The sequence below is a fragment of the Puma concolor genome, chromosome F2 (assembly GCF_028749965.1).
Source record: "Puma concolor isolate L17-30 chromosome F2, mPumCon1.1.hap2, whole genome shotgun sequence".
Classification (NCBI taxonomy): Eukaryota; Metazoa; Chordata; class Mammalia; order Carnivora; family Felidae; genus Puma; species Puma concolor.
The window spans coordinates 8,794,211-8,822,118 of NC_141684.1; the positions used below are offsets into that span (position 1 = coordinate 8,794,211).

General features: G+C 57.9%; 1 protein-coding gene across 5 annotated transcripts in view; it reads left to right on the forward strand.

Annotated features, from left to right (window-relative positions):
• ST3GAL1 (ST3 beta-galactoside alpha-2,3-sialyltransferase 1) overlaps positions 1–13,344 on the forward strand; it is a 95,812-nt gene extending 82,468 nt beyond the window's left edge. For all 5 annotated transcript variants that reach the window (XM_086695092.1, XM_086695093.1, XM_086695095.1 and 2 more), the window contains 5 exons: positions 3,128–3,324; positions 4,377–4,556; positions 5,483–5,528; positions 6,922–7,041; positions 8,815–13,344. In XM_086695092.1, coding sequence (XP_086551218.1) covers positions 3,128–3,324; positions 4,377–4,556; positions 5,483–5,528; positions 6,922–7,041; positions 8,815–8,988 — 717 coding nt within the window. In that variant the 3' untranslated portion in view covers positions 8,989–13,344. The remainder of the gene's footprint in view (positions 1–3,127; positions 3,325–4,376; positions 4,557–5,482; positions 5,529–6,921; positions 7,042–8,814) is intronic.
• Positions 13,345–27,908: the final 14,564 nt, after the last annotated feature.

The window sequence follows — 27,908 nt, forward strand, 5'->3', positions numbered from 1 at the left end:
GACCCAGCTGGCGGGTGGGTGATTTCGGATTCTAATCTGCAGAAACACAGCCCGGCTTTCCTCCCCCAAGTTCTTCCCGGCTGTGCGGCTGACGCGCCCAAGGGCCTGGCCCCTTCCCCTCTCGGGGCCTCGGGGTCTCCAGCGCTGCCAGGAAAGCCCTGCAGCGGACCCCGAATTGCTGACGTGGGGCCATGTGCCGCCTGTGCGTGGCCAGCGGCGTGATTCTAGGTGATGCGAGGGCGTCAGACGCGAGGGTTCCAGAATCGCGCATCTCAGAGCGAGGAAGGGAGTCCGCTGTCATTCTCTCGCTGGGTCTGCAGTCGCGAGGACTTGAACCTGACCCGATGTTTCCTTTTGCACTTCAACCCCTGCCGGCTTTCCTTCTAACGGAGGGTGGGCATCTTGCCCGGGGCAAGCAACTGAATGAGCCCAAATGAAATAACGTTATTTTGTTTTCATTGTTTTCTGCAATTACTTTCTTCTTCTTCTTCTTCTTCTTCTTCTTCTTCTTCTTCTTCTCCTCCTCCTTCTTCTCCTTCTCCTTCTCCTTCTCCTCCTCCCCCTCCTCCTCCTCCTTCTTCTCCTTCTTCTCCGGCCAAGTAATCCTTGCTGTCCCTTTGTGGTGGGGATGTGAGAGTTCCTTTTAAAATGAACTTTTTTTTTTTTTTTCTGCAATGAGTCATGAATGATGAGTAAGTCAGTAATAGCCGGGCTCAAGAGGATGCTGTGCTGTGCTCCCGAGTCATGTCCCCTGCCGGCTTCAAGCCCCGGGGCCTCCGAGGCAAAGCACGCACACATGTGATATACTAGGTGCTCAGTAAATACTGCTGAGCGCTGGATTGAAGAATGCCACGTCACCCCTGAATCCCACAGACTGTGCCAGACTCCCCCGAGGTAATGACACAATGTGAGGACGCTGGTCCTGAGCGTGTCTTCGCAGTGCTGGGCACAAAGGGGCCCTTCCTGGGTGGGGCCGTTTATGGAGGCTCCTGAAGGAGAGCTTGGCTGGGGCCCTCTGTCTGTCCCAGCATTGCCCAGGAGCGGTTGGAAATGCAGGTTCTTGGGCCCAGCCCAGCCCTACTGTGTCGGGCTCCTTGATTCGGGAGCTTCCCAGGAGATCTTATCAGAAGCAGGTGTTAACCTGGAGATTATTCTGTTTTACTGTGTTAAAATGTGCCTAACAGTATTTACTACCTTAACCATAAGGTAAGCATACAATTCAGTGGCTTTAAGCACATTCCCACTGTTGTGTAACCCTCACCACCACCTACAGCCAGCATTTTTTCACCGTGTCCCCCGAACCCTGCACCTGTTAAACCCTAACTCCTCTTCCTCCTCCCCCGGCCCCGGGCAACCACCATTCTGCCTTCTGTCGCTATGGATCTGACCCCTCAGTATTTGTCTTCTTGTGTCCGGCTTACTTCACCAAGCATGGGTTTCCAAGGCCCCCCCATGCTGTAGCGTCTACCAAAATTTCCTTCTTTTTTGTGACCCGAGTGATGTTCCACACCTGCCCTATCCATTCACCTGTCAGTGGACATTCGGCTTGCGTCCGCTTTACAGCTGCTGTGAATCGTGCTGCTGTGAACAGCAGGGTGTCTGCTCGTGACCCTGCTCTCTGTTCTTTTGAGGACGTGCTTTGGGATGGGATTGCCGACTTACGTGGTAGTTCTGTGTTTGTTATGCGCGGTGGCCACCCCATTTTGCATTCCCCGCCAACGGCGTATGTGGGTTCCAGTTTCTCCATATCCTCACCAACAGTTGTTATTTTCTTTCTCTGTGTTTTATGTATTATAACCCTCCTAGGGGGTGTGTGTGCTGAGCGGCCCCGGTCTTATCGCCCATGGCAGGTGCGGAGGACGGGCTGGGGGTTTTAACTAAAGGAGTCATCTGGGCTTACCGATGGGCCTCTCCTTTGGAGATCTGATTCCTTCCGTCACAGGGCGGTGGGGGCCTGTGTGCCTCTGGATCTCCCTATGTGCCCCATCACTAATGTCCTGGACAACGGCCAAAGCAATCTCTAACCTCTCCTTTCTTTCCCAGTCACTGCCCTGGGCCTGGAGCCGGGAGAGGCTGGTGGGACTCACCCCACAGCCACCTCCCCCAAGCCCAGGGGCTGGGCTTTCCCGAGGTCTGGGTTCCAAGGGTCTGAGACAGGGGCCGTGTTGTGGGAGAGACTTTACGTTCGGTTTCTAAAAGCCTGGGTTCAAATCCTGGTTTGGATTTGGGACATGTGGTTCCACCAGGCTGGGCCCCAGAACATCCTTCTCACCTACGTTCCAGTGTGGTGTGATATATACACAGCGACATGGTGACAGAGTCCGATGGGATGCTCCTTAGGAAATGTCTCCAGGTTCTACCAGGGGTGAGGAAGTCAGAAGTCTCGAGCTTGGTCTTAAAGGGTGAAAGCGATTTGCCAGGCAGACATCGGAGGCCTTGACGCATCCAGCAAAAGGCTAGTTTCTCAGTCTTGCTGGAGCCCACTGGTCCCTGGGGGGTGGGGGGTGGGGGGTGGTCAGGAGGAGGAAGGGAGCAGAGGCGGGGGTGGTGGGCACGGAGGGTCACCTGACCTTTCTCTCGTGTGGCTTTCTCATATTACCGGGTCTCGATGCCTCAGTGGCTGGCAGAGTAGCTCGCACACAGTGGGTGCTCAATAAACATTTGTGGAATATGAGTGAGTGATCTTTCCCACCTCCCTGAGGGGTTCCTGGGCTTCCAGAGAGAGCTGTCTGAGCCTCCTCAGTCTCCAGGTGCCCAGCAAAAAGGAAGGTGCCAGGGAGGGACCCAGTGAGCACAGTGGGGGAGCTCCGGGCCCAGTGAGCACAGCGGGGAGGGGCTTGGGGCCCAGTGAGCACAGCGGGGAGGGGCTTGAGGCCCAGTGAGCACAGTGGGGGAGCTCTGGGCCCAGTAAGCACAGGGAGGAGCTCTGGGCCCAGTGAGCACAGGGGGGGAGCTAGGGGCCCAGTGAGCACAGGGGGCAGCTTGGGGCCCAGTGAGCACAGCGGGGAGGGGCTCGGGGCCCAGCGAGCACATGTGGGGCGCTGGGGGCCCAGCAGCCGGCTGGCTGAGCAGCGGCCAGAGGCAGCACAGCTGGGCTGACCTGTCTCCTTCCGTCCTCGGCCCGCAGAGGCTCCAGCGGGAGAAGCAACCCAATAACCTGAACGATACCATCAAGGAGCTGTTCCAGGTGGTGCCTGGGAACGTGGACCCCCTGCTGGAGAAGAAGTCGGGGGGCTGCCGGCGCTGTGCCGTGGTGGGCAACTCCGGGAACCTGAGGGAGTCCTGGTACGGGGCTCAGATAGACGGCCACGACTTCGTGCTGAGGTGAGCGCCTGTCCCCTTAGCTACAAGAGGCGCCTCGGCCCAGGGTCAGGAGGTCGAGACACCCCAGTCCTGGCAAGGCCGGGCTCCCCTGCGGACCCCAGCCCCCCCCCCCCCCGCCCCCCGAGGACCTCAGTTTCCCCAGCCGTGCATCGTGGGAGGGAAGCGGCCGAGCAGCACCTCTCTGGACCCAGATGGGAAACGACTCGCGGGAGGAAGCCAGCGGGGCCGGGAGCTTGGCACGGAGACGCCTGGCGAGAGGGCAAGGTTTATTTGAAGACTCCCGTTTAATCTTGAAAACTCAGTCCCGTTTTGCAGTCGAGGCCGTAATAAAACCGCATGTCTTTAATGTAAATTCGTTTCCCCGTCACCGAGTAAAAACAGATCCTCCAGGAAGACGTGTATCCTGGGTTTCTTGTCATAATCTCCACCACACTGTGCGCTCGGCCCCCGGGGTCACGAGCGCCTCAGCGCGAGGACAGGCAGCAGGGGGCTGCTGCTCCCCAGGGGCCTTCTAGAACAGTCTCCCGTTTCCGAGGTCTCTGCGTTTATGCCCTTAGACCCCTCGCCTGGCTTCTGGGAGCCTCAGTGTGCCCGGTGTGCAGCAGGAATATTCGTGGTGAGGGGGAGCGGGTCAGACAAACCTGACTTGGAGCCTGCCACCCGGAAGCTGTGTGTCCTGAGACAAATTCTTTGCCTTCGGGTTTCTTCCACCGGAAAATAGGGCCACAGGATGCCTCCCAGGTGTGGTTGTCATTACCATTAAGGTGTTAACGAGGTGCCTTGAGGAGCCAGGGTGGTGCCTTGTGCTTCCTAGGTCATCAGCAGAGACGATAGTCAGGCTCGCGTGAGGTTGTAAAAGAGAAACCGAGAAAAAACAAACAACGCAAGCTTTTGCGCTGCGTCTTAACGACTTGAGTCCCTTTTCCAGCTCGGGAAGCTGGGGCCCAGCCACGGAGGGTGAGGCACCAGAGGTGACATCACAGGCTTGTGGAGCTAAGGCTGACCCATGCCCGTGGGATGCGACGCGCGACCTTCTGTCCCTTGTCCCCCAGGATGAACAAGGCCCCCACAGCGGGCTTTGAGGCCGACGTTGGGAGCAAGACCACGCACCATCTGGTGTACCCCGAGAGCTTCAGGGAGCTGGGGGAGAACGTCAGCATGGTCCTCGTCCCCTTCAAGACCACCGACCTGGAGTGGGTGGTCAGTGCCACCACCACGGGCACCATCTCTCAGTGAGTCCCCTGGGGGGCTGGGATGGAGAGGCCCCTCCCCTCCCCTCCCTCCCCTCCCCTCCCCTCCTGTCCCCTCCCCTCCCCTCCCCTCCCTCCCCTCCCCTCCCCTCCCCTCCGGTCCCCTCCCCTCCCCTCCCCTCCCCTCCCCCCCAACCCCCTCCCCTCCCCTCCACCCCCCTCCCCTCCCCTCCCTCCTCTCCCCTCCCCTCCCCTCCCTCCTCTCCCTTCCCCTCCCCTCCCCTCCCCTCCCCTCCCCCAAAGAGGGATCAGAGGCCCGCCCTGAGCATGCCCTCCTAGCTTGAGAGCCAGTCTCGGGTTCCTAGCTCCCTCCCTCTTCCTGAAAGGAAGTGGCTTCACTGTCCTCAAGGCCAGAAGCCTCCTTGTCTGAGGACCAGCCAGCAAGCCTGACGGATTGGGGTGCAGGAAGCCAGGGGCCGCCCTCCCAGGAGGGCCCCGAGGGAAGCGGACTCAAGCAGGGCAGGAGCGAGGGGGCCAGGCCTGGGCTCGGCTGCCTTCCCACCTTGTCCCCATTAGATGGAACGTGAAGCCGGTGGTCGGGCGTTTACACCTTCACCTTGGGGCACACGTAACCTTGCAGATGGAAAGGGGGCGTTCGTGGGGCTCATCGGCCAGCGCCCTAGCCGTGGCAATGTGCGCTCTGGCCTCTGCTGCGCTCTGTGGTGTGGGGACTTGGAAAAAGTCGCCCCCCGCCCCCCACCTTTCTGGGGGAAAGGCGGTTTGAAAGTTCCTGAATTAGCCACGAGCGCCCTCTGGTGTCTACAGTGGGCCACTGCTGCAGGGGGACGGGGCTGTGGCGGGGAGGCCGCATCCCTCCCTCCCTCTCCAGTGTCCCCCAGCCAGATCTGCGTGCAGGCAGCCTGCCCACCCCCCCGCCCCCGCATTATCCGCTCTTTCTCCCCTTGCAGCACCTACGTCCCTGTCCCCGCGAAGATCAAAGTGAAAAAGAATAAGGTGAGTCGAACTCGGCCCCTTCTCCTCTGAGCTCAGGCTCGTTTGGAAGGAGCTGTACGAGGCTGGAGAGCACCACCTCCCCCCTCTGCTGGCGCCTGGCTGCAGAGAGCCCTTGGGCCCCCCGTGCCCGCGGAGGCCATAGCCCCCACTCAGCTTCCCTGCTCCACAAACACCGGCAAAGTGTCCCCGAGTGGGGGTCCCGGACCAGCAGCATCACTGGGGTCCTGTCACAGATGCAGAGACTCAGACCCACCCCAGACCTGCTGAATCAGACACTCTAAGAGGAGGGGAGGGGGCAGCGATCCGGGCTTTTACCAGCCCTCCAGGGATGCTGATGCCGGCTGCTCTTTGAGACCCAGCGCTGTGTGGCGTGAGCTTCTCAAAGCCAGACCTCCCCTCCTGCCTCCATAGCTTCATTGTCCCCAGGGGGCCCCTGGTAGGGGGGTTGGCCAAGACGTGGGCAAAGGGCGGAAGGATGGAAAAAGTGAAGTGTCCACCCCACTGGTCCTTTGCATATGCTGTCCTCTTCAGATGGTGAGGTCAAGATCAGAGAGGTCGAGTAACTTGCTCAGGAACACACAGCCAGTTTGTGGTATGGCTGGACCCGGGCCTCCAGCCCCTGCCATTTGCACGGGTGCACCGCCCAGGGAACGGGGGGAGCCCTATGTGGGCCCAGTGGGTACATGGGAAAGCCTCCCAGAGATGGCAGTCCCTTGAGGCCTGGCTGAGTGATGACCGGAGACCTGCATGGTCCTCTGTTCCAGTCCATTCCTGGGGGTTGGCCTTAGGCTTCCTGGACATGCATTCCCTCTACCGTCTCGTCCCCTTCGCTGTCCTCGAAGCAGCCGTGGAGGTGGAGTCAAGGGCAGGTCTGATTCCAGGCACCTCCCAGCTTGGCCACCCTGGCTGTGTGACACCGGGCACAACACCTAGGCTCTCTGAGCGCGGTTTCCTCATCTATAACACGAGGAGAGGGAAAGCTAGCGCGTGGGGTCATGTCGTGGCACAGAGATCATTCGACGGGTGGGCGGCTCAGCCCCTGCGTTTTCCTGCCTCGTGACAGAGGCGTCCCTGACCCCGCCGCATGCTGTTCCCTGGAACCTCCCTGGCCTGATGTGAATGTTACCGGAAGCCCTTTTCTCAGCCAGCCTTCTCCCCACCCCCACCCCCGTACTTTATTGCCTTTCTGCTTCATTTCCCTCCACGGCTCCATAGTTGTGTTCTATCTAGCACTCTCTGCCTCCGTGGTTAGGCCACCGCCGGTCCTTCCCACTAGGAGGGAAGGCCCACGAGGGCAGGGCTGCTGGCTCTGTTCGCTGCTCTGTCCCCCACGGCCACGGCCGTGTGGGGCACCCAGCAGGTGCTCACGAGGGGCCCTGTCCTCTCCCCGCAGATCCTGATCTATCATCCGGCCTTCATCAAATACGTCTTTGACAACTGGCTGCAGGGCCACGGGCGATACCCATCCACCGGCATTCTGTCCGTCATCTTCTCGCTGCACATCTGCGATGAGGTACACCCGCCCCCTGTGCCTGCCAGGCCGCTCCGCCCCGGGGGGAGCCCCTCATTCCGCGTTTCTCTGAGCGTCCGGGAGTGCGTCTGCAGTCAGGCTGACCCCCGGCCTCACCCGGGCCCCGACGTAGCTCTTCTCCCAGAAGCTCCGGTTCCTTATCTCTACGCTCTGGGCATTCCCGAGAACGTTGGCAGGGGCAAGGGTTCTGGCTCGCTCTGTGCAGGCTCCAGAGGCCGAGTCGCAGCTGGCGTGTGGAGGCTCGGATCTGGGGGCAGAATAACGGAGCAGGTCGTAACGGGGGAGAGCTGGGGTCTCGATCCCGGCCGCTCTTAGAATCGTCCCCAAGAGCTAAATCCCAGCACCCGGACCACGCCCAGGCCCGTGTTCGCCAGAATTTCTGAAGGTGCAAACCAGGCACCCAGGGCTTCCACTCTTCACCGACACTGAGAACCAGTGATCTTGCCAAGTGCGTGTTGTGTTTCCCTTCGTGGGTCTGCCTGACCGTCCGCCAAGCCATGTTGGTTTGGGGTGCTCACTGCCACCCTGGGCAGAGGAGCAGGGGGGCCACGACACCTACACCCTTCTTCCTCCCTGGCCCTGTGTCAGGCGGGGCAATCAGATGTCACGTGCAGCCATCCCCGCCCCTGCCCCACCTGGATCCTGGGGGACATCCATGGAGGGGGGAGAGGTTGTTCTGTCACCACCCTTCCCGTGAACCCGCACCGTCGCCAGAAGCCTGGGCTGTCTCTCCCAGGAGCCACCTCTCGTCCTCACCTCCACCCGGCTACGCCCTTCTCTCCCCTCCTGCCCCGGGGCCGCTGTGGCCCTGCTGGCCTTCACAAGAAAGCTGTGCTGGCCAGCTGGCCACCGAGGTGTCTCCTGCCCCCGGTGGGGCCCCACCCCCCAAATCTGCCCTCCCCGCTGCCGCAGCCCGGACAGCATTTCCTCTCCCTGGGGGGCATGTTCCTTCCTGGACATCTTCAACGCCTCCCCCGAGACCCAATTCAAGTGTCACCTGCTATCTCAGATCCCTTGCGTCCTTGGCCCTGCTGTCCTCTGTGCTGCGGGAGCCCTGACGTTAGCCCCCGTCCTCACTGGTGCTTGTGGTAAGTCACAGGCTCCAAGGTCTGAGACCTGACTCCTGAGTCCCTGATTTCCCCAGCACCCACCCAGGTGGCCCCGGTGATGAACTCTGACGTATTTATCGCAGTGCTTGGCACAGAGTAAGTGCTCAGTAAATGCTGGTCACGTGTGGGAAAGGCCCCCCTGGCCACTGGCCAGTGAGGGCTCCCGAACCGCATGGATATTAGCCTCAGGGAAGAAAGAGTTCAGCACCTGCCACCTGCCTCAATGCGGTCATTCTTCTTGGCCCGTTTTCCGGATGAGGGACGCGAGGCTCAGAATAGCGGTTTGGCGCTCGCTGGCTCCACCAGGCAGAGCTGGGAGCCCTGCAGGCAACTCCACTCCCCCTCCCCAGTCCCAGGAGCCTCCCTCTGAGAAGAGGCTGTCCTGCCCCCGCACCCTCGGGGCCACCCACGCGCTGGCCTCCCGTCGTGCCTTCTGGCATTACACTTGACTTTTATGGAACTTGCTTTTGCTTCCCTGAGCCCCTGGGAGTTCCAGTAAGGAACCGGACGGGTTCTACGGAGAAGGGTTTCTAGGAGTCTTGGGAAGCATTGCTTACAGACTCGGGAGATGCCTGCAGGCTCCCCTTCTTAGAGGTTTTACCTGTGGCCCTGCCGTCTGGTTCTGACCTTTGCTTTGCCCCCGCAGGTAGACTTGTACGGCTTCGGGGCAGACAGCAAGGGGAATTGGCATCACTACTGGGAGAACAACCCATCGGCGGGGGCTTTTCGCAAGACCGGGGTGCACGATGGAGACTTTGAGTCCAACGTGACGGCCACCTTGGCGTCCATCAATAAAATCCGGATATTCAAGGGGAGATGACGCTGCAAAGGAGAACTGAGGCACGCCTCTCTGTGTCCAGCCCCAGCCTCTCGCTGGGGCCGTTCTGTCCTGGGAGCTTTGAGGGCCAGCCTCGGGGGTGGGGGCGTTCAGGTGCCCCTCGCGGCCTCCCGCGAGCCAACATTTGGCAGCGTCTGCTCAGCAAGGTCCCCGAGCCCCGCCGGGTCTGCGAAGGAAGTCTCAGAACTGGTCTTAGATGGAGAGGGCCCCTCACTGCTGTCCCGGAGCTGGAGGGAGGTGGGGAGATGCGGGGGAGGGTCCAGTCTCCAAACACCGAGGTCCCTTTGGCTTCTGGGGAGGGGGCAGATACTTGGGACTCTGTGTTCTAAAGGAAAGGACAGTTTTCCGGGACGGATGGGCGGAGACTTTTCCTCTGCCCGGGGACCCAGGGAAGACCTCAGGACAGAGCCGTGTTGGACCATGTGGACACTGGGGGCAAGATGGCGCCTTTCTTTGCACGATGCCCGGCCCCTCCCTCACTTGGCTCGACAACCCCCCGCCCCCCGCCGCCCCGCTGTCGTCCCAAAGCTCATTTACGGTGGCCGGAGAGGCTCCCCGCCCCGAAGGTCTTCACAGACTCGTGGCAGAGCGTTTCAGGCCCCGGCAGATGTCTTCTTCCCCAGCCGATGTCCCTGGAGCGATGGATCTTTGTGGCTGTAACCGTGGCTGAGAGCAGATCTGACCACTTCCGCGTGCCTTTGTGTCTGGGGAGAAACACGCGCATTGGCCAAAACAAGGCAAAAGCCTTGACTCGGGAGAGGGGACCCCCAGCAATGCCTCCCCCTTGCCCCGTAGCTCGGGGGCATCTTTTCTAGTTTCCTGAGGCAGCGCCTGAGTTGGAGCAGAGCTAGGATGACGGGCAGTGCTGTCCAGAGGCGCATCAGCCGGGGAACATCATTCTTGCTTACGTTCACAGACCGTTGGATGTGGCGCCCATGACCTTCCAAGGCCACGCGTATAACCTCCACCAGCCGGCACTTTCCCCAGGAAACCCACGCTCTGGGCCACGTCCCTGCTGGCCACCTGCACGGTGTCCTGAGGGCTGCAGGGCCATCCCACGAACATGAGTTTCAGAGCGGGAGAAGACATACCTCATTCTCTCCCTCCCGGGCTGCTCTGATCTTTCCTCTTCAGCCTTCCTGATTATTTATTGATTTATTCTTTTAACTCCGCTGACGTCGTGTGCACTTTGTGGCTCTGTGGCTGGTCCTGACGGCTTAATTGAGCTTGTTCTTGCTTTGCCTGGCAGCCGGGGAGTGGGGGAGCTTGAATCTAGGTTCTTGGGGAGCTTCAGACTCGGGGTGGGGGGCATCTAGGGCTTGGGGGCTTGCCGGTGGGCCGATCCCAGGGTTTCAGGTTGGCAGCTTTGCGGGGTGCTCCGTACCGCCTTCCCTTCGGCCCCACCTTCCTTCCTCGTCATTGTGGGTTGGATTCAGTCTCGGGCTAAGAATCTCCAAAACAGAGCGGGACTCCCTTGGGGCCGGGTGGGGAGTGGGGTCACACGTATAGGAGGACAGTGATTGTTGGCTCTAGTTACTGACCCTTAATCAGAAAAACCGTTTTTCCTGTTGAGAGCATTTGCTAACAGGCCATGCCACCTTGAGGAGGCGTGACAGCTTCCTGGGGGAGCGTGAGGCATGCCAGTCTCGGAAGCCACGGGGCCTGTCTCCTGCGCTCTCGCGGCTCTCTGGCAAGCCCCGTTCTCCCGGCTGCAGCCTCTCCCTCTACAAACAAGGAGGGAGGCATGTTGTCAGCTGCGGGGCCACAGGTGGTGTTGGGCAGTTCCCAGGGGTCCCCAGAAATGGCATGCTGCGTTTGTCTCCCCCCCCAAGCCTGTGCATATGAGCATCGTCACTGGGAGAGATTCCTTAGCCTTTATTAGATTCTCAGAGATTCAGAATCCAGAATGTGATGTATAAAAAAAAAACAACAACACACAAATGACGTGTGCCCGTTTTAAAGTCCTGCAAAGCATGAGACTCTCGTGACCGGTGAAGGCTCATCAGTCACTGTGAGGTCGTCATCTTGATCATCCACCCTCAGAGACTAGAGCAGGCATCTGTCGATTGGCTGATTGAGCCCAGGGACAGCCCTTGAGAACCGTGGCCACGGAGACAGGGAGCAGGGTGGACTCCCGAGCTCTTCCTGGGTCCATACAGGGGTGACAGGTTCAGGGCGCGCAGTCGGCTCCTGGGCGTTGCTGAGTCAGAACAGGTCCCCGTGGGGAGGAGGCGCAGGCTGTCCGGCCCGGCTGCCCGGTCCTGGCCGTCTCGCCCTCCCGCTAGGCCCGTTCAAGCCCGCCTGCCTTCCCACTTAACAGATCAGAAGAGCAGGAGCCAGGGAAGGGAAGCGACTTGCAAAAGTGAACCAACAACCGTGACGGCCCGAGTCAACCATTTTGAGCAAAACCAGGAAATCGTCGGCTCCCTGTTCGAAACATCCTGAGGTGGGCTTTCCCAGCTGGGTTCCATCCAGCATCTCAGAGAACTGTGATGGGGGGTGGGCCTCTGCCTTCTCCCCCAGGCTCGTCCCCAGGCTGCCCGTGGTGGCCCTGGCAAGCCCTGGTGTCTGCCTTTTGCCGCTTGCTCCTCCCAGTGTCCCAGCCCACGTTTGTGTTCATTGGCTTGGCGAAGGGGTCTAAACCCGACACGCTCCAATCATTGGGACTGGGATCGACTGCGCTGATTGGCTTAAGCCAGTTAGCGTCTCTACCCGGGGTAAGGATGGCTGAGAATTGGGCAAGACTGTTTCCCACAGAGCATTGAGCGTGCTGGGGGCGGGATAACGAGAAACCCCCAGCCAGAGGAGGCTGTCGAGTGTCCACCCCGCTCGCTGTTGGACTCCCAGCCCAGGGCTCTGCCAGGTCCCCAGGCACAGGGCTCCTGGGAGGCCAGCCCCGGGCCCCAGGCATGGAGCAGAGGTGTCCCCGCCCGCAGTCATCAGTGCTGAGCCTAAAGCCAGAAAGATGGGGGCTGAGGAGGAAGAGAGATCTCGGCGCTCTCTCCAACCCCCAGTGAGCCAGGAGCCACCTCCTGCAAAAGCAGCACCTGCTTCCACAGGCCCCCCTGGAGCCCCTGCCCTTACCCCCTCCCCCCGTCAGGGCACAAAGCAGGGCAGGTTTGTAGCGTCTGGCCCCCAGAGCCATCGAGCAGAAAAGAAAGTTCTTGAACCCATGCCTTTTGAGACTCTGGCTTCAGCGGGTGTTGTCGGGCAAAGCCCACGGGCTGTGCTCAGTGGGAGAAGCCAGATACAAGAAAACAGGACTTAAAATAGGGAAGCCAGACAAGAAGGTGGGGAGGGCGATTCTTGTAAGTGCTGGGGGCAAGAAGGGCGGGGCCTCTGGGTCAAGGGCGGAGTGGAGTCCCAGAGGGTATTTCGAGCCGTGACCTCTGCTTTAAGTGTTCTCGTCAAGGCAGACCCGAACGCAAAAACGGGAAACGGAAAAGAGCTCACCGTCCCCCACGTGGGGAGCACCAGAAATGCTTCCTCCAGGGAAGGACAAGCCCCGAGTGGCCGCTGTCCAGCGACAGATGGCCGGCCGCTGGCCACGTGCCATCGGGAGCCAGCAGCTGCCCCTCTGCCACCCCCCCCGCCGCCCCCCAGAGCTCGGGGTTATCACCGTGTCCATCACGGACATCTGGTTGGAAGCAGACATGCCCACAGGCCATGTGGTCTGGGAGAAGGAGTCAGCTTTCCGCTTTCTCGTCCTGAAGAACCTCCGCCTCTGGGGCACAGAGAGGAGAAGGTGCTGTGGCAGGAGGGGCGGAGACCCCCCCCCCAAAGTGGCGTTCACAGCTGGCATCCGGGCATTAGCAGCTTCCTTGCTCATTAGACGAGTGGCAATGTGCTTCCCACAAGCGTCCAGCCCACCCCCCCCCCCCACTTTCCCTCTCAGCCCGTCAGAGACCTGCACTGGTGTTGAACTTGACCCCCTGGCTCAGCAGCCCTCATTGGGCAGAACTCCCATTTGTGTCCACCTGCGGATGGCCGTGACCCCGACGCCAGCTCTAACCTGCCACCTCGCCCCCTGCCCCCCCCCCCGGAGGCGAGCGCCCTCCCCAGCCGCGTCAGCACGTCGCTGAACTCACGTCCAAGCCAAAGTTTCCCGAGCGCTTTCCACTCCTTGCGGTCTCGTTTGGTTCCTCGTCGTCGTTGTCAAATTTGCTTTCTTTTCCCTCTCGCCTCGTGTTTGTTTTGTAGCCGAGCGCTAATCTGGATGCATTTGGAATGAAGTTAGCCAGAGTCCGCCTTCCTCAGCCTTTGCTCTGTTTTATTTATTGTTGGACATTTCCAATGATCCAAATCAAAGTGAATTTAAAAAAAAGCTATTTTATCGTTTGGGTGTGTTTGTGGTGTTTCTGGGCGGGGGCGGGGCATGCCTTCATGTTGCCCCCCGCCCCACAGCTTCCGGTCAGGGGTTCTGCTCCGGCCTAAAAACGCCCCAGTGGCTCCCTGGCTGAGGGTCTCCTGGTTCTGCGTCCGTCCCTACCAAGTGCCCAGAGGTTCGGGAAGCAGAGCGTTAGCCTCTCAAATGCCACCGTGACTCTCACTGCTGTGTGACTATGGCGATCCACCTCACCTCTCTTACCCTCTGCTGCCCCATCTGCCAAATGGACTTGACCATGCCAGCCGTCAGAAGGGGTGTGAGGTCAAGAATAAAAATCACTCAGGAGGCCCACCCGAGGAGATTTGAGTCGGCCGCTTCAGACAGTCGCTGAATGAGATAGCCTTGGCCGGGGCCCAGGGTGGGCGAGGTAGGGTTCATCTCCTCCCAATAAACAGGTACATCCGTGGATGAATCCCAAGTTTGATCCAAAGTCGGCACAAGTCTCTGACTTTGTAAATAGTCCAGAAATCCAGTCTTGGGGTTCTATACTGTAAAATTAGTGTAAATGGTGATAGTCCCCAATTCGTGTCGGCTCTCACAACGGCCTGCTGGGCGTGAACTTGACTTCTCAAAGCGGTCCTGTGGAGCTGGTGCGTGGTTCCCGGGTTTCCATGTTTGCAGACAGGTGCAGAGTTAAAGCCAGACGAGGGCAGGGGTGGGGTTCAAAGCAAGCGTTCCCTCTGAAGGTCCGGGGCTCCCTGTCACTCTGCTGCCTCCCCAGGGGACGTCTCCCAGGCTGGGACCTTAGGGACGTCTTCCCAAAGTTGTTTGGGAAGTTTGTGGTGAACTTCGGAAAGCAGCCCTCAGAGGCAGGAGGGGACAGAGAGGAACACAGGTGTCCTGGAGTCGGGCTGCCTGCGTTCCTACTTAGCTGTGCGAGTTTGAGCATGTCCCTGAACCTCTCTGTGCCTGAGCTGCTTGTGGATAAAGTCTGGGTGAGGGGGTACCTACCCTAGAAACATGCTTGAGAATTAAATGAGTGAATGCACACCACAGGCTAAGAAGAGAACCTAGTGCCCAGGGAGCCTCCTGTAGATGTCAGCTGTTATTAAAGTCGTGAGGAGACGGGGCTCCTGGGTGGCTGGGTCGGTTAAGCGTCCAACTTCGGCTCAGGTCATGATCTCGCGGTCCGTGAGTTCGAGCCCCGCGTCAGGCTCTGTGCCGACCGCTCAGAGCCTGGAGCCTGTTTCCGATTCTGTGTCTCCCTCTCTCTCTGCCCCTCCCCCGTTCATGCTCTGTCTCTCTCTGTCTCAAAAATAAATACACGTTAAAAAAAAAAAAAATTAAAGTCGTGAGGAGAGAAGGAGATGCCAGCAAAACCGTGAGGCCCCCTGGGGCACCCAGTCCGATTTCTTCTGCCCCCTCTCCTGCCCTTCCCCTGCCGGGGGCTTTTGTGCTGCTTTCTTTCCAAGTGGTTTCTTCACCTCTTAACATTCCCTTTCCTTGTTCCCATCACTTGGCTAACCTCACCCCATCAGGGCCCCTCTCTCAGGTATTGTTAACATGCGGCCGGCTCCCTCCACTGAGACCCGGCCTCCCCCAAGTTCCCACCTGGGCGAGCTCCCATTATAGCTGCAATGTGGGAAAGGGGCCAGCAGGTGGCGACACGCTCAGCCGGGTGGGCGCTCATCCACCCAGTCCCAGGCCCATGGGCAAAGCCTAGGAAGGGGTAGGAATTAGCTAGGACCCTCCACGGGGAGCCCTGAGGACCTGAAAACGTTTCTTCAGGACCCTCGGGCACCTGCCCAGACACAGAGGACAAGAGCCAGAGCCCTCCAGGCCCAGTGCTGTGCACCCCCCACGCCTCCCACAAACGTAGGTCTTCCAGGATTGGGTGTTGGGGACCCTGGGAAGGTCCCCCAGACACACCCCTCACGCGGCCCCAAACACACGCTTGGCTGCTCAGCAAAGAGCTCCTGGAACCAAAAAGAAGTTCCTGGGAAGAAGCGTTCTACCTGCTTCTGATTTTAAAACGTGAGGACTTTTAAATACATGCACTGATTGAGAAGAGATGAACCCCACCTCAACAATCATGTTTTCCACACGTGCCACTCCCTTTTTAAAATTCTTCCTTTTGGGACGCCTGGGTGGCTCAGTCAGTTGAGCGTCCGGCTTCGGCTCAGGTCATGATCTCACAGTCCGTGAGTTTGAGCCCCACATCGGGCTTTGTGCTGACAGCTCAGAGCCTGGAGCCTGCTTCGGATTCTGTGTCTCCCTCTCTCTCTCTGCCCCTCCCCTGCTCATGCTCTGTCTCTCTCTGTCTCAAAAATAAATAAAAACATTTAAAAAATAATAATAACAAAATAAAAATAAAATTCTTCCTTTTTCGTTACTGTTGATGTCCCGCAGTGTTTAGGGGGACAAATCTGCCTCAAAAGTCATTTTGCCCCCGTGTCCGTGAGGAAGTGCCTAGGAAGTGTGCCTGTCCTGTGAGACACAGCGTCACCCAGCAAGGTGGAGGGTGTCCCCGCTTCCTCTGGTGCCCGGCCCACGGGGGACCCCCTCAGCTGTCCTCACCACACCTTAGGAAGCTGGTTTACCTACACCAGGATTCACTACAGGTCGTGTCACAAAAGGAAATGTTCTGTGTATTCAGAGCCAAGTGAGGTCCAGGTCATGGGAGGTCCAGGGCACCTTTGCTGTAGGGGCCCGGTGAGGAAATGTCCTCCAATGATTCCAGGGTCCCTCTGCACCTGCTGGGGAAGGACCTGCCTCTGTTTCTGCTTCTGCTTCGTTCACTGATGCAATAACACCTGCCAAGTAGAGGCATCCCCAGGGCCCGGGTTCTGTCACCCCAATTCACGATCTCCATCTGTGGGATGATGCTGATAGATTCACCTGCCCCTGTCGCTCCCCTCCCTCTAAGCGCTCCCCCTCCCAGACCTGCCCAAGCCCTGGAGCCCCATAGAATAAGGGGAAGCCCTTCTGATCGTCCTCAGCTGAAACACTGGGTCCTCACAGGATGGCTGAACCCCAGGTAACCTGCTTCTCAGAGATGCTGGCCGCCCGCCCCACCTGACGTCCCGTGAGCACATGGAATAATTCAGACACTGGCCGTACGCAACCCCAACCCACTGCTATGGACTGGGTGATGTCCCCTACATTCCTTTGTTGAAGTCCTGACCCCCAGGGTGATACTGCTTGGAGGGGGGGCCTTTGGGAGGTGATCAGGTTTAGAGCAGGTCATGGGCGGGGCGGGGGGGGGCATGATGAGGTAAAAACCGCAAGGCAGCTCAGGAAGCCACCGTCCTGCTCGGCTCTGGGAAGTGCGCCCTCCCCCGATGTCTCCCCATCTCCGGGCCTCCACGGGGCTCACTCCAGACTGGCAACCGGCAGGTGGCCGCATCTGGGGAGGGGATGGGCAAAAGACAGCTGGAGTTTTTGCTGTGGTTCTAAGCCACGTCCTCCGATTCAGCCTGACCGCAGAGTACAAGTAGCAACAGGTTCCCAGATCAGTCTCTCTGTTAGCTCAGGCCTCACCGTGCCACGGTGGGACTGCGGCCCCGAGACCCCTGCCGCTTGGACACGGAGACTTGGACCTTGCCAGGTTATAGACCAGGGAGGCTGTGGGTCTGGATGAGAAACCACAGGAGGTGAGTGGGGACAGTCTCAGGAGGAACAGGACAAGGGAGCTAGAAAGACAGAGAGGCCACGGCTCCACGGGGCTGTGAGGTGTCCCCAAGGCCAGGAACAAGATGACTTCAGGGAGAAATGTGGCAGGAGCTGTCGGAACGGCCTTTGAGATGGAGCAGGTCTAGGTGATGGCGAGCCGGAAGGTGGAAAGGGGAAGTCGGGAGAGAGCAGACGTCCAGGGCCCAGGAGGGCAGGTGCTGTGTGTAAACAGGGACACTAGGGTCAGCAGGATAAGGGCACAAACTGGGCAGAAACACACTTACTGTAAAGTCTGCCAGGAATGAAGGAAAGGAGGCAGCAAGGTGGCAGTTGTCAGGAAGAGGGACAGTGCTGGTAACCGCAGGGCAGGTGCAGAAAAAAAAAAGTTTGGGGACAACGGGTGGGAGGGTGAAGTCCAGAAACATCCACGTGGACCCATAGGGACGCAGCGCTCACCCCAGACGCTGCTGCTGGGAGCGAGAGGAAAGTGACCATAGCCTGGGAGGGTAGCAGGGTCCTCAGGACCCTCAGGCATGCTTCACAGGTCAGGGCAGCGAGCCTGCCTCTTTGCAGGGCCAGGGCGCTCCCCGCGTGTGGCTGGCACACTTCCTGGAGCGCGGAAGACCGAAGCCAGGGGTTGCGATGGCTATCAGCCGAGAACATCTTTTCTCAAGGCTTCCAGAAGGGGTGTGTACCTATTGGGAAAACTATCGCCTCGGAGGCCTGGACGCCCCGAGGGTGTCTGCAGAGCCGCAGATGTCCAGGGTGCCTTCCTGTGGGTACCCGTGACTTCCGAGAACTCCTTCCCCTCCGTGTTTTATAACATTTGAACTGGCTTTCCTGAAACTTTAACTGGAACAGGGAGCTCTGTGTGGTGTAGATCTGTAGATTGCTGGAAGGTCTCCCCCCCCCCCGCCAGAGGTCCCCCAAGAAGAGGGCTTGGTTGGATCATAGACCCCCACAGGCCCCAAGGGTCCAAGACCCGGATCCAGACGTGGAGCTTCTCTGTGATGTGGGAATGAGGATTCCAGACTTGTCTGCCTCGGGGGATTGTGGGGGAAACTAACACACTTTAGGTTTACATGCATTTCGTTTGATAAGTACTCACCTAGGGCCACTGGGGGCTGGGGCTGGGGCAAGATGAGGTCTCTGCCATCCAAAGACCTCAGTCCAGTGGGGGGACAGGCAGGTAGCCAGACAGCGGCAACACCAGGAGAGGTGGGAGATTCTTAATAATGACCATGGTTCCCTTCTGCACCCTGTCAACATGGGCTAAGTGCTTTGCCCACGTGAATTTCCTTGAATCCTGCGTCAATTCTGCCAAGAAGCACAATCCCCCCAGGAGAGGAGAACTTAATGAGGAGACAGTCTCCGGGAGGTGAAGAAACTTGCCAGCAAGGAAGGGGTGCACCCAGGACTTTAAAAGCAAGGTACTGAGCTCACGAGTCCTAGCTGAGAATTAAACACCTCCGTTCCCCACAAGAGTGTGGGACCAGGGGACTGTCAGCTTTGTTCTAGACTGAAGCACTTTGGAGATGAGCCCCCAGGGGCTGGTCCCAGGTGGTAGAGCGGGTCCTGCCCTGGGAAAGCCCAAGCTGTCCAAAGGCTCCCCTTCTGACCCGCCAGGAGCACTGGCCCGGCCACCTAGCAATGGTGGCCACCAGAGGGCGCAACGGACCCGCCTTCGGCAGGATTCCTTTCAACACTGCGTTTGGTTGGGAGCCAGACAGCAAGCAGTTGAAAAGCACATGAGAAAACACACACACACCCATGTGTAGGCTGCAGCCTCCTGGGGCTGATGACCGTGGATCTGGGCCGCGGATACAGAGGCCCCAGGACAGCCTGGGGGTACGGACCATATCGATTCATTCGTCCACGTTCGTTGAGTGCAGAGCTCCGTGACAGCCGTGGGCGGGCAGTCATTCCTGTGCTGTCCTGATGTAACCGTCTTGTGTTTCCAGTGGAGGTGGTCAAACCAGCCATGGGAAGACACCGTGACACGTGGCTACAGGAAGTCAGGGTTCCGTGGAGCACAGGGCCTGAGCGTGTCTAGGGAGATCAAGGGAGACTTCCTGGAGGAAGAGGCTGAGCCGTGAGGGGTAAGGATGGTCACCCAAGCAACGGTGGGAGAGCATGCCAGGCAGAAGGACGAGCACGTGCAAAGGCCCAGAGGCGAGACAGGGTGTGGCACAATCACGAAGCGGCAGATGCCCCGTGACACCGAGGCAGGGAGGCAGGAACAAGAGACGGGGGTCGGAGCAGCGGGGTCCAGGTCTCTTGCGAATTTGGGGGGGGGGGGGATTGGGCTTTATTCTCAGGAAAACAGAGGGCACTGAAGGGTGCAGCCCAGAGCAAGCGGGGAAGCCCAAAGTGCCCCCTCCAGAAGAACACTTGGCGTGGCGGTTGGACGCATATTTACGTCACATGCGCACTTTACAAAGTGCCCCACGCCCTTGCTCTCATTCAGCAGCACCCGGCCAGGAACAGGGGAGCAGACCCGAGCTGATGGCTGAGACAGGACAGCAGTGAGTCAGAGACAGACAAGGCTGGGACTCAGGACGGGGGGCTCTGCACTCCCCAGCTCTGCACACCGTCCCGCTGCTGGCAGGGCTGGGGGAAGGGCTGGGGGGGGGGCGTCTCCCCAGTTGGACACTGAGCCCCTCGTGACCGAGACCATCCTGCATTCCCAGAAGTGAGCGGAAAGCCTGGTCCAGGAGCACGATGCACGTGTGAGGGGATCGGAGAGGTTTGAATGGAACGGATGGGTAATGGTAAGGCCCGAGTTTCCATTGCTCAGGCTTTGTCACGGCCAAGACTCGGTCAGGCTTCTAGGCACTCCCAGGCCTCAGGGTCCCCCGAGTGGGTGGGAGACACGGATCACCCTGAGGATGACCGGCTCCGTTATTCCACAAAGGGACAGTTTGCAATGCTCTTCTGTGAACCACCCAGGCATTCCGCAAGGAGTTGAAAACTCCTGAAAGTTATGAATGGAATCTCTTACTGAAATATAAAGTCATTTCTCTTTCTCTGTGGAGGTCGGGGTAGGGGGGAGGGAGAAAGAGAAGAAGAAGAAGAAGAAGAAGAAGAAGAAGAAGAAGAAGAGGAAGGGGAAGAGAAGGAGGAGGAGGAGGAGGAGGAGGAGGGAGGGGGAGGGGGAAGAAAGAAAGAAATGAAGGCAGGAAGGGAACAAGAAAGAAAGAAGAACCCAGTAATTTGTTCTTCCTCCCCCTCCCTCTTCCTTGCAGGTGTATTTTAACAGAGTTGCCATCACAGAGGATGATCTATTTTTACATTTTACTGGCTTGTTATTTTGCAACCATTAATTTCCACATTGAAATGTGCGAAAACTTCTTAGCAGAGTTTCTAGAATATAGTTAATGTCCAAAAGAAAAGAAAGAAAGAAAGAGGAGGAGGAGGAGGAGGAAGGAAGAAACAGAAGGAGGAAAAAAGGAGGGGGGAAGGAGAAGGGCAGATGGGGTGATACTAAATCTATCTATACATGACACTTTTTTATTTTTTTTGTTTTTTATTTTTTTTAATGTTTATTTATTTTTGAGACAGAGAGAGACAGAGCATGAGCAGGGGAGGGGCAGAGAGAGAGAGGGAGACACAGAATCCGAAGCAGGCTCCAGGCTCCGAGCTGTCAGCACAGAGCCCGACGCGGGGCTCGAACTCACGGACCGTGAGATCATGACCTGAGCTGAAGTCGGACGCTTAACCGACTGAGCTCCCCAGGCGCCCCACATGACACTTTTTAAAAAAATTATTTCTAACTAGTATTAAAAATAAATTCTTTTTAAAAACCTACAGATTGGGAGAAATTATTTCCAAATCGCATACCTGATAATTTCCAGAATATATAAAGAATTCCCACAACTCAACAACAAAAAGGCAAGCAACCCAATTACCCGTTTAAAAACGGTCAAAGGATTTGAACGGATATTTCTCCAAAGAAGATACACAAACGGACAAGGCCCTCGTGAAAACATGCTCAACATCGTTAGGCGTCACTCTGATGAGATTCTGACTGCACACCCGGCAGGATGGCCGTGAACCAAAAAGTCAGAATGCGACACGCGCTGGCAAGGACGTGGAGAAATCAGACTCCGGGTGCCCCCGCTGGTGTGAATGCAAAATGGTACGCCCGCTGTGCCACACGGCTTGGTGGCTCCCCCAAAACGTTACACGGAATCACCGTATGACCCAGTAATCCTACTCATAGGGATGTGCCCCCAATAACCGAAAATAGGCATGCCAACACATGGACGTGAATGTTCTTAGCGGCACTATTCACAAGAGCCAATAGGTAGAAACGACCTAGGCGTCTCTCTACCTATAAGAGGGTAAATACATGTGAAGAAGAACCCCTTTTTATGGATGTGGAAACTAGGGGTCAGAGTGAATAAAAGGTTTGCCCCAAGTCTCTGGGGTCTTAGCAGCAATGGAAAGATCAGAAGCTGATTCCTTGACCGTCCTGCTTCAGAGAGAACCCTAGGTCTGCATTGCTGGGCCCATGGCCAGAGGTCAGGGGGCTGGTCGGGTGATACCTCTGGTCACATTCTTCCACAGGCTGGACCCCCTGGGAAACCTGGTCCCAGCCCCCCCGCCCCTCCCACCAACCTCTGGCTTTTCTGGGCTCCTTGGCCCGGCCACACGGATTGCCTCCTCTCCTGCTTTTGTGCTGCTGGCCAGACTGGTAGGGAGCAGGCTTCTGGGCCCCTGGAAAGGCAGCTGCTGCCCTCTCGGCCTTGGCTGGAGGATGAATCGGCCCTTCCCTCCTCTCACTCCCCATCCTATGCCTCATCAGGCTTCTAGAGCCCCGGGACAGCCACCACGCTTATCTTACCAGAATTCTTTCTTTGCCTTTCTGTCTACCTCGCTTCACGGGGAGCTCTCGATCAGACACGTGTGAGCTCTCGTGCCCAGTGCGGTGCCTGGCGGTGAGCCGGTGCTCGATCGTGCGGGCCGAGTGAGGAAAAGGCATCGCTTTAAAAAATGCGGCATGGGGTGCACCTGGGTGGCTCAGTCCGTGGAGCGTCGGACTTCGGCTCGGGTCATGATCTTGCGTTTCCCGAGTTCGAGCCCCACGTCGGGCTTACTGCTGTCGGCACAGAGCCCGCTTCGGATCCTCTGTCCCCCTTTCTCTCTGCCCCTGCCTGGCTCATGCACAGTCTCTCAAAAAAAAAAAAAAAAAATGCTGGATGGACGGACAGCCGGGTGAACAGAAGCGTTGAGACAGAATGGGAAGGAAAGGGGCCTCGGTCTGAAGGTCAGAGAGCAGGCTCCCCACCATTCCCGACTCGGTGGAGAACCACAGGACCCTCTGGCCCTTCTCCGACCCCATTTTTCTCATCTATAAAAGAAGAAGCTTGGATGACCTGATCCCCAAAGGCTTTTCCCGCAGCGATCCTCTCCGAGACTCCGAGCCTGTGGCCTCAGGTGGGATGGAGGGATGGACGCTCCCAAGGCCAAAGACTCAGGTCCACAGAGTGTTGGAGAGGTCAGGTGGAGGGATCAGCCTGGAGCGGAGAAGGATCAGCCTAGAAGAGAGGCCACTTCGTGCTAAGGTTCAGGTGTGCCCAGAAGTACTGTGGTATTTGCCCGATTCTGCCTTCCTCCTCCAGCGTCAGTGCCCACGGTCCTCTCTGCTGTTTACAGCTCTCGCCTAGAGCTGGGAGCTGAGGCCACCAGCTCCGTGCTTAGGAAGGCGCAGTGACTTATCCAAGGCTCCACCACCGATGGCATTGCTGTCTAGGCTTGGAAGGTCTCTGTTCCAATGACCCCGGAGAAGGAGCCCCATAGGTCTGGGTGCTCAGGAAGTCTTTGTTACCTGGGGGTAACAAAGGGGATCTCATCTCTGGACTAAGACAGGGTTCCCTTTAAGGAGGTCGGTCCTCTGCAGTGCGTTCCCTCCACCCCCCGCCCCTGCTACTGTGATAGCTCTGACATCAGTTCTATACTAGCGACCTCCTTAAGATCTTTCCTGCCAGGGAAGGCAGCCCGAGTTGCCAGTGAGACCCAGGGTATTGGCCTCTTGCCAACCTCTCCAGCCTTTTGTGTCTCGAATTGCCCCTTCTCTCTTTCCCTCTGCCCCATGCCCTCCTGTCCCCCCCTCATCTCACCGTCATCCCCACTTGCTTTTTCCCCTCACACGCCTTTCCTGTGTTCTCCGTAAGACCCACTCCTCTTCAGTCCCGGTCCCTGCTGTCTCCTGTCCCCGCTGGGCTAATGACAGTACCCTGAGCAGCGCTCAGGACAACTTGGTGAAATGGTGTGGTTCCCTGCCCCTCTCACCTCCCCGTCGCTCGGTACACAGAGACTTGTAACTTTGTACCCTGAGCGCTTAGCACACTGCCCTGCTTTGGGCTGGTTCTGTGATGTATATAATAACAGCCTGCACTTCTCGGGTGCCGAGTGTGGGCCAGGCACTGAACCAGGGCTTCATGTGGACGAACTCACTGGCCCTTCACATCCATGGGCAGGCAGGGCGGCTCCTGGCCCATTACATATAGAAGCGGTCTGGAGCAGTGAACAGTCCACACAACTGTACTGTAGACGTCACCATCAGCAGCAGCAGCACCACCACCACCTTCACCATCCTCCGCCCTGTTTTTTTTTTTTTTTTAAATTTTTTTTTCAACGTTTTTTATTTATTTTGGGGACAGAGCGAGACAGAGCATGAACGGGGGAGGGGCAGAGAGAGAGGGAGACACAGAATCGGAAACAGGCTCCAGGCTCCGAGCCATCAGCCCAGAGCCTGACGCGGGGCTCGAACTCACGGACTGCGAGATCGTGACCTGGCTGAAGTCGGACGCTCAACCGACTGCGCCACCCAGGCGCCCCCCTCCGCCCTGTTTTATAAATGAAGGGTAAGATGGATAAGAGAGTTTCAGGAACTCGCCCTAAGTCACAGAGCTAATAAATGCCAGAGCCAGGATTTGAATCGGCCATCTGGTTGCAGGGTTCCAGCTCTGAGCTCTTACGTTCTGCTGCTTTCTATCATGCTTGGCTGCCAACGTGTGTGTGGTGGGTATCGGAAGGAAAGATGTGATGCCTTTAGGAAGAGCAAGAATGAGAAGGCGTTTCAGGTACAGGCATCAGCAAAAGCCTGTGGGTGTAGATCAAGATGGCCCCCCTTCCGGACCCAGTGGTCTGGGTGAATTGATGTCGCCCCTGGTTCTCTGACCTCCACCCTTCTCCCTACCTGCCCAGAGGGCCGGAGCACCTCCTGCTGATGTAGCAAAGACCTGACCCTGACACATACTTCCTGTGCGGCATTTGGGCACATTTCTTAATCTCTCGGAGGTTCAATGTCCTCATCTGCAAAATGTGGACAAGAATCGCGCCTTCCCCATAGTTTGGTTAAGGATTGAATGACATAATGCCTCTGAATTGCTTAACATAGTTCCACAAACATTGCAAGGGATCAAGAAACGGTTGAAGAGGTCGAATATATATAGGTTTATTTATTTATTTTTGAGAGACAGAGAGAGAGAGAGAGAGAGAGAGAGAGGGAGTGAGAGAGAGATCCCAATTGGGTTCCACGCTGTCAGTGCAGAGCCTGAGGTGGGGCTCGAACCCACAAAACAGTGAGATCATGACCTGAGCCGAAATCAAGAGTCAGACACTTAACCGGCTGAGCCACCCAGGCGTCCCTTGAATATATTTTTGGTGAAATGCATAGTGCGGACACTTTACCCTCGTCTACTCTGTCCCAGAGGACTGGCTCTCGCAAACTACATTTTCCAGGCCCACTGGCCCACGGGTGGGAGGCCCTGGCTGGGTGGGGAGAGAGAGCAGGAGGAGAGAGGGAGCTATGGGGTTTCTCCCTCTGCTTCGGGCAGCGTCTTTGAGGTGGCCTCATCCCTTCCCTGGTCCCAGCCCCAGCGAGACAGTCCCTGACAGGGTGCGAGCCCCAGGGGGCAGCCTCAGCCTCTCGCGCCCCCACCCCCAACCCCAGTGTCAGCCCCTCCTCCCTCATCCCCCAGCCCAGGGAGAGATGCTGTCTGTGTTGCAAAGCTCCACGATGCCTCCAAGAGCCTCAGGAGTAGAGTTTGCCAGGACTAGTCAATTAAAAAAAACCAGGAAGTCCCGTTGAAGTTTCATTTCAGCCAGACGACATGTCATATTTTAAGGGGAAGTATCCCCAGATATGCAGGGAACATACTTACGTGGAAAAAAAAAGAAAATCCTTGTGCATCTGAAACGCACATCGAACTAGCCTTCCTGCGTTGCATCTGGTGGCCCCACACGTGAGTCCTCTCGATGCCTCAGACACCATCACACCTGACTCTCCGTATTAATTGTCTCTGTTAAACTTCCCAATAAGGGCTCTTTTGTCGCCGGATCAGATGCCGAGGCCAGCGTGAGCCAAATGCGTGTTCCTGGAATCCGAAAGCGACCCCCTTACCCCAGCCTTTTATTCACCTTCCAGCTCCCCGGGAGTTCAAAAAGGAACACAGAATTTCAAACGGACGTTAATTGAGCAGACGTAAGTGCCAGGCACCGGAGCCCTTGGCAGAGATGAAACACTTTGCTCTCTTAATCGATGGCATCAGAACACCTCTCAAAGAGAGGTTCTGTTTAGGAAAATACCTTAACGAGCCACTCGGGGTGGAATCGGGGACCCTGAGGGCAAAGAAAACCAACCAAAGAAACGGCCTGTGCCAGGCTTCGGAAAAGCAGGGGAATCTTTTTTTGCCGCAGAGGGAGCGGAGGGCAGAGCTGTCCCGGTTGCCGTAGGACTGGAGGGCAGAGCTCTCTGGTAAAGGAAAACCCCAATTTTATGACGCCCAGAAATTCTGTCGGGGATTGGCACGGAGCACAGGGAAGGCTGGCTTGTGTCTGCTCCACGGTGTCTGGGACGACTCAGTGGCACGTCTGTCTCCCCGTGAGGTAGCTGGAAACGTCGAGAGCCATCTGTGCCTGCCAGTTTGGTGGCCGATGTGGCCTCCCTCAGCTGGGACTGCTGACCAGAGCGTCATCCATCACGGCCATTCCGTGCGGTCTGGGCTTCTCCACGAAGGGAACAGGACTTCTTGCACGAAGCGTAGGGGTCCAAAAGCCAGTGTCCCGGTGGGCCTGGCAGAAGCTGGTCTCGGACCAGACTGACCTAGTCTCGGATATAAGGACCACTCCCTCCTTGCCCTGTCTGGGGGACGGGACTGCCCACAGTCGGGAGGCGGAGACGGACGGCTCCGGTGGAAGGGAGGGTGGTCAGGTCACATAACAGGAGAGCAGGCACAATGGGAGAGCTCGTCAACCATGGAAAAAAGCGCCATCTGCCACAAGGAGGGAGAGAAGAGGAGGAAGGGGGGGAAAAGAAACCGGGAAAGAAACATGCGTTTAGAACAACATGTGGCCGGAAATGGAAGTGAAAGACAGGAGCGGGGAGACTTGGGCGGAGGAGTCGACGGGGAGGCCCTAGAAATTTCAGCCGGGTCGCTGACTTCCTTTGGAAGCTGGAGGCATTGCTGCGGGGTCACGTCCCCGTCCTCTGCCTCCCACGCGCCTCAGTCAAGTACCCCGGGCCCACCCAGGGCCTGGGCTGGCGTGTGCTTGTGCACGCTGGTTCGTGTGCACACAGAAAGGGATGGGGCTCCACGGGTGACGTGTCGCGATGCTAAGAGGATGGAATGAAGGCTCTCAGACTTCATGACCCGGCAGCAAGGACAGTGACATGCCAGTAACTCTGAGCCCTTGAGCCCGAGTCACCGGGAATTTGCAAAAAACTTGGGGTGGGCTTTGGGTTTGTCTAGAGTACAGAACGGGGAGTCAGGCCGATTGTACTCACTCATTCGCTCGTCTGTTCTTTTGCCCAACAAGCTTGGGTCGTGCACCTGCGGTGTGTCAGAGACCGTGGTTGGAGCTGAGGCAGCAGCAGGGACAAGACAGCCCGGCTCTGCCGCACGGAGGGGACCTTTTAGCGAGATGGGCAGTGAACAGGTAAATACAAGTAAAATTAAAAAGCGAGTAAATAAAACACAAAATAAGAATGTCCGCGTCGGCCAACGACCCCCAAACCTCAGCACCTCCCGCGATAGAAACTCGTGTCTCGCGCGCAGAGGGATTAGTGTGGGGGGGTTATCCGGTCTTCCCTGGTATGGGGTGCAGGCTTCACTATCGTGTGACATGCCTCCCATCTGCTGGGACTTACCGGCCCCACAGCCAGGGACGGGGGTGGGGGTGGGGAGCACGGAGGCCCGTGCGGAGGAGTTTCATACACCAGCGCTGGAAACAGAGCACAGCACTCCTGCCCAGGTGCCATTGCCAAGGGCACGGTCCCGTGGCCACACCTCGCGGCAAGGAAGTGGGGAGGTGTGGTGGCCTGGGTGTCCAGGAGGAGGAGGAGCGTGACAAAGGGGACGAAGGAAAAAAACAAGGTATGGTGACAGCGGCCGGGGTAAGCGGGGAACCGTTCACACCGTGCGGGCAAGTCAGGCCTGTCTGAAGAGATGGCACCTGAGCTAGGATCTAAAGCGCGACAGGTGCCCGGCGGTCCACGCCGCTGGGGACACGTGCCCCGCACAGAAAGGAAATCAAGGACAAGTCCCCGAAAGGGTGGCCAGGTCGGTGCGTTCAAGGAGCTGGGGCGGCCAGTGTGGACAACCCGGGGTGAGGGTGGCGAGACGGCAGACCCCACATTCCCTGCAGGGCCCTCGAGGGAGCTTGATCTCAGCTCTAAGTGGCGCCAGGAGCCCCCGGGGGATTTCCAGCAGGGAAGTGCCTGAATCTGGGCTGCATTTTTCAGAGATCTTATCCTCCTTCCAAAGGGCAAGGAGGCCTTTATGGGTATTTGAGTTATCTGAGTTACAGTTTACCGTGTCAACCCATCCTCATGATAGCTTTGGGGAGGAGACAGCGTTGACCCTTTTGTGTGAGGGGAAACGGAGGGTCAAAAGCA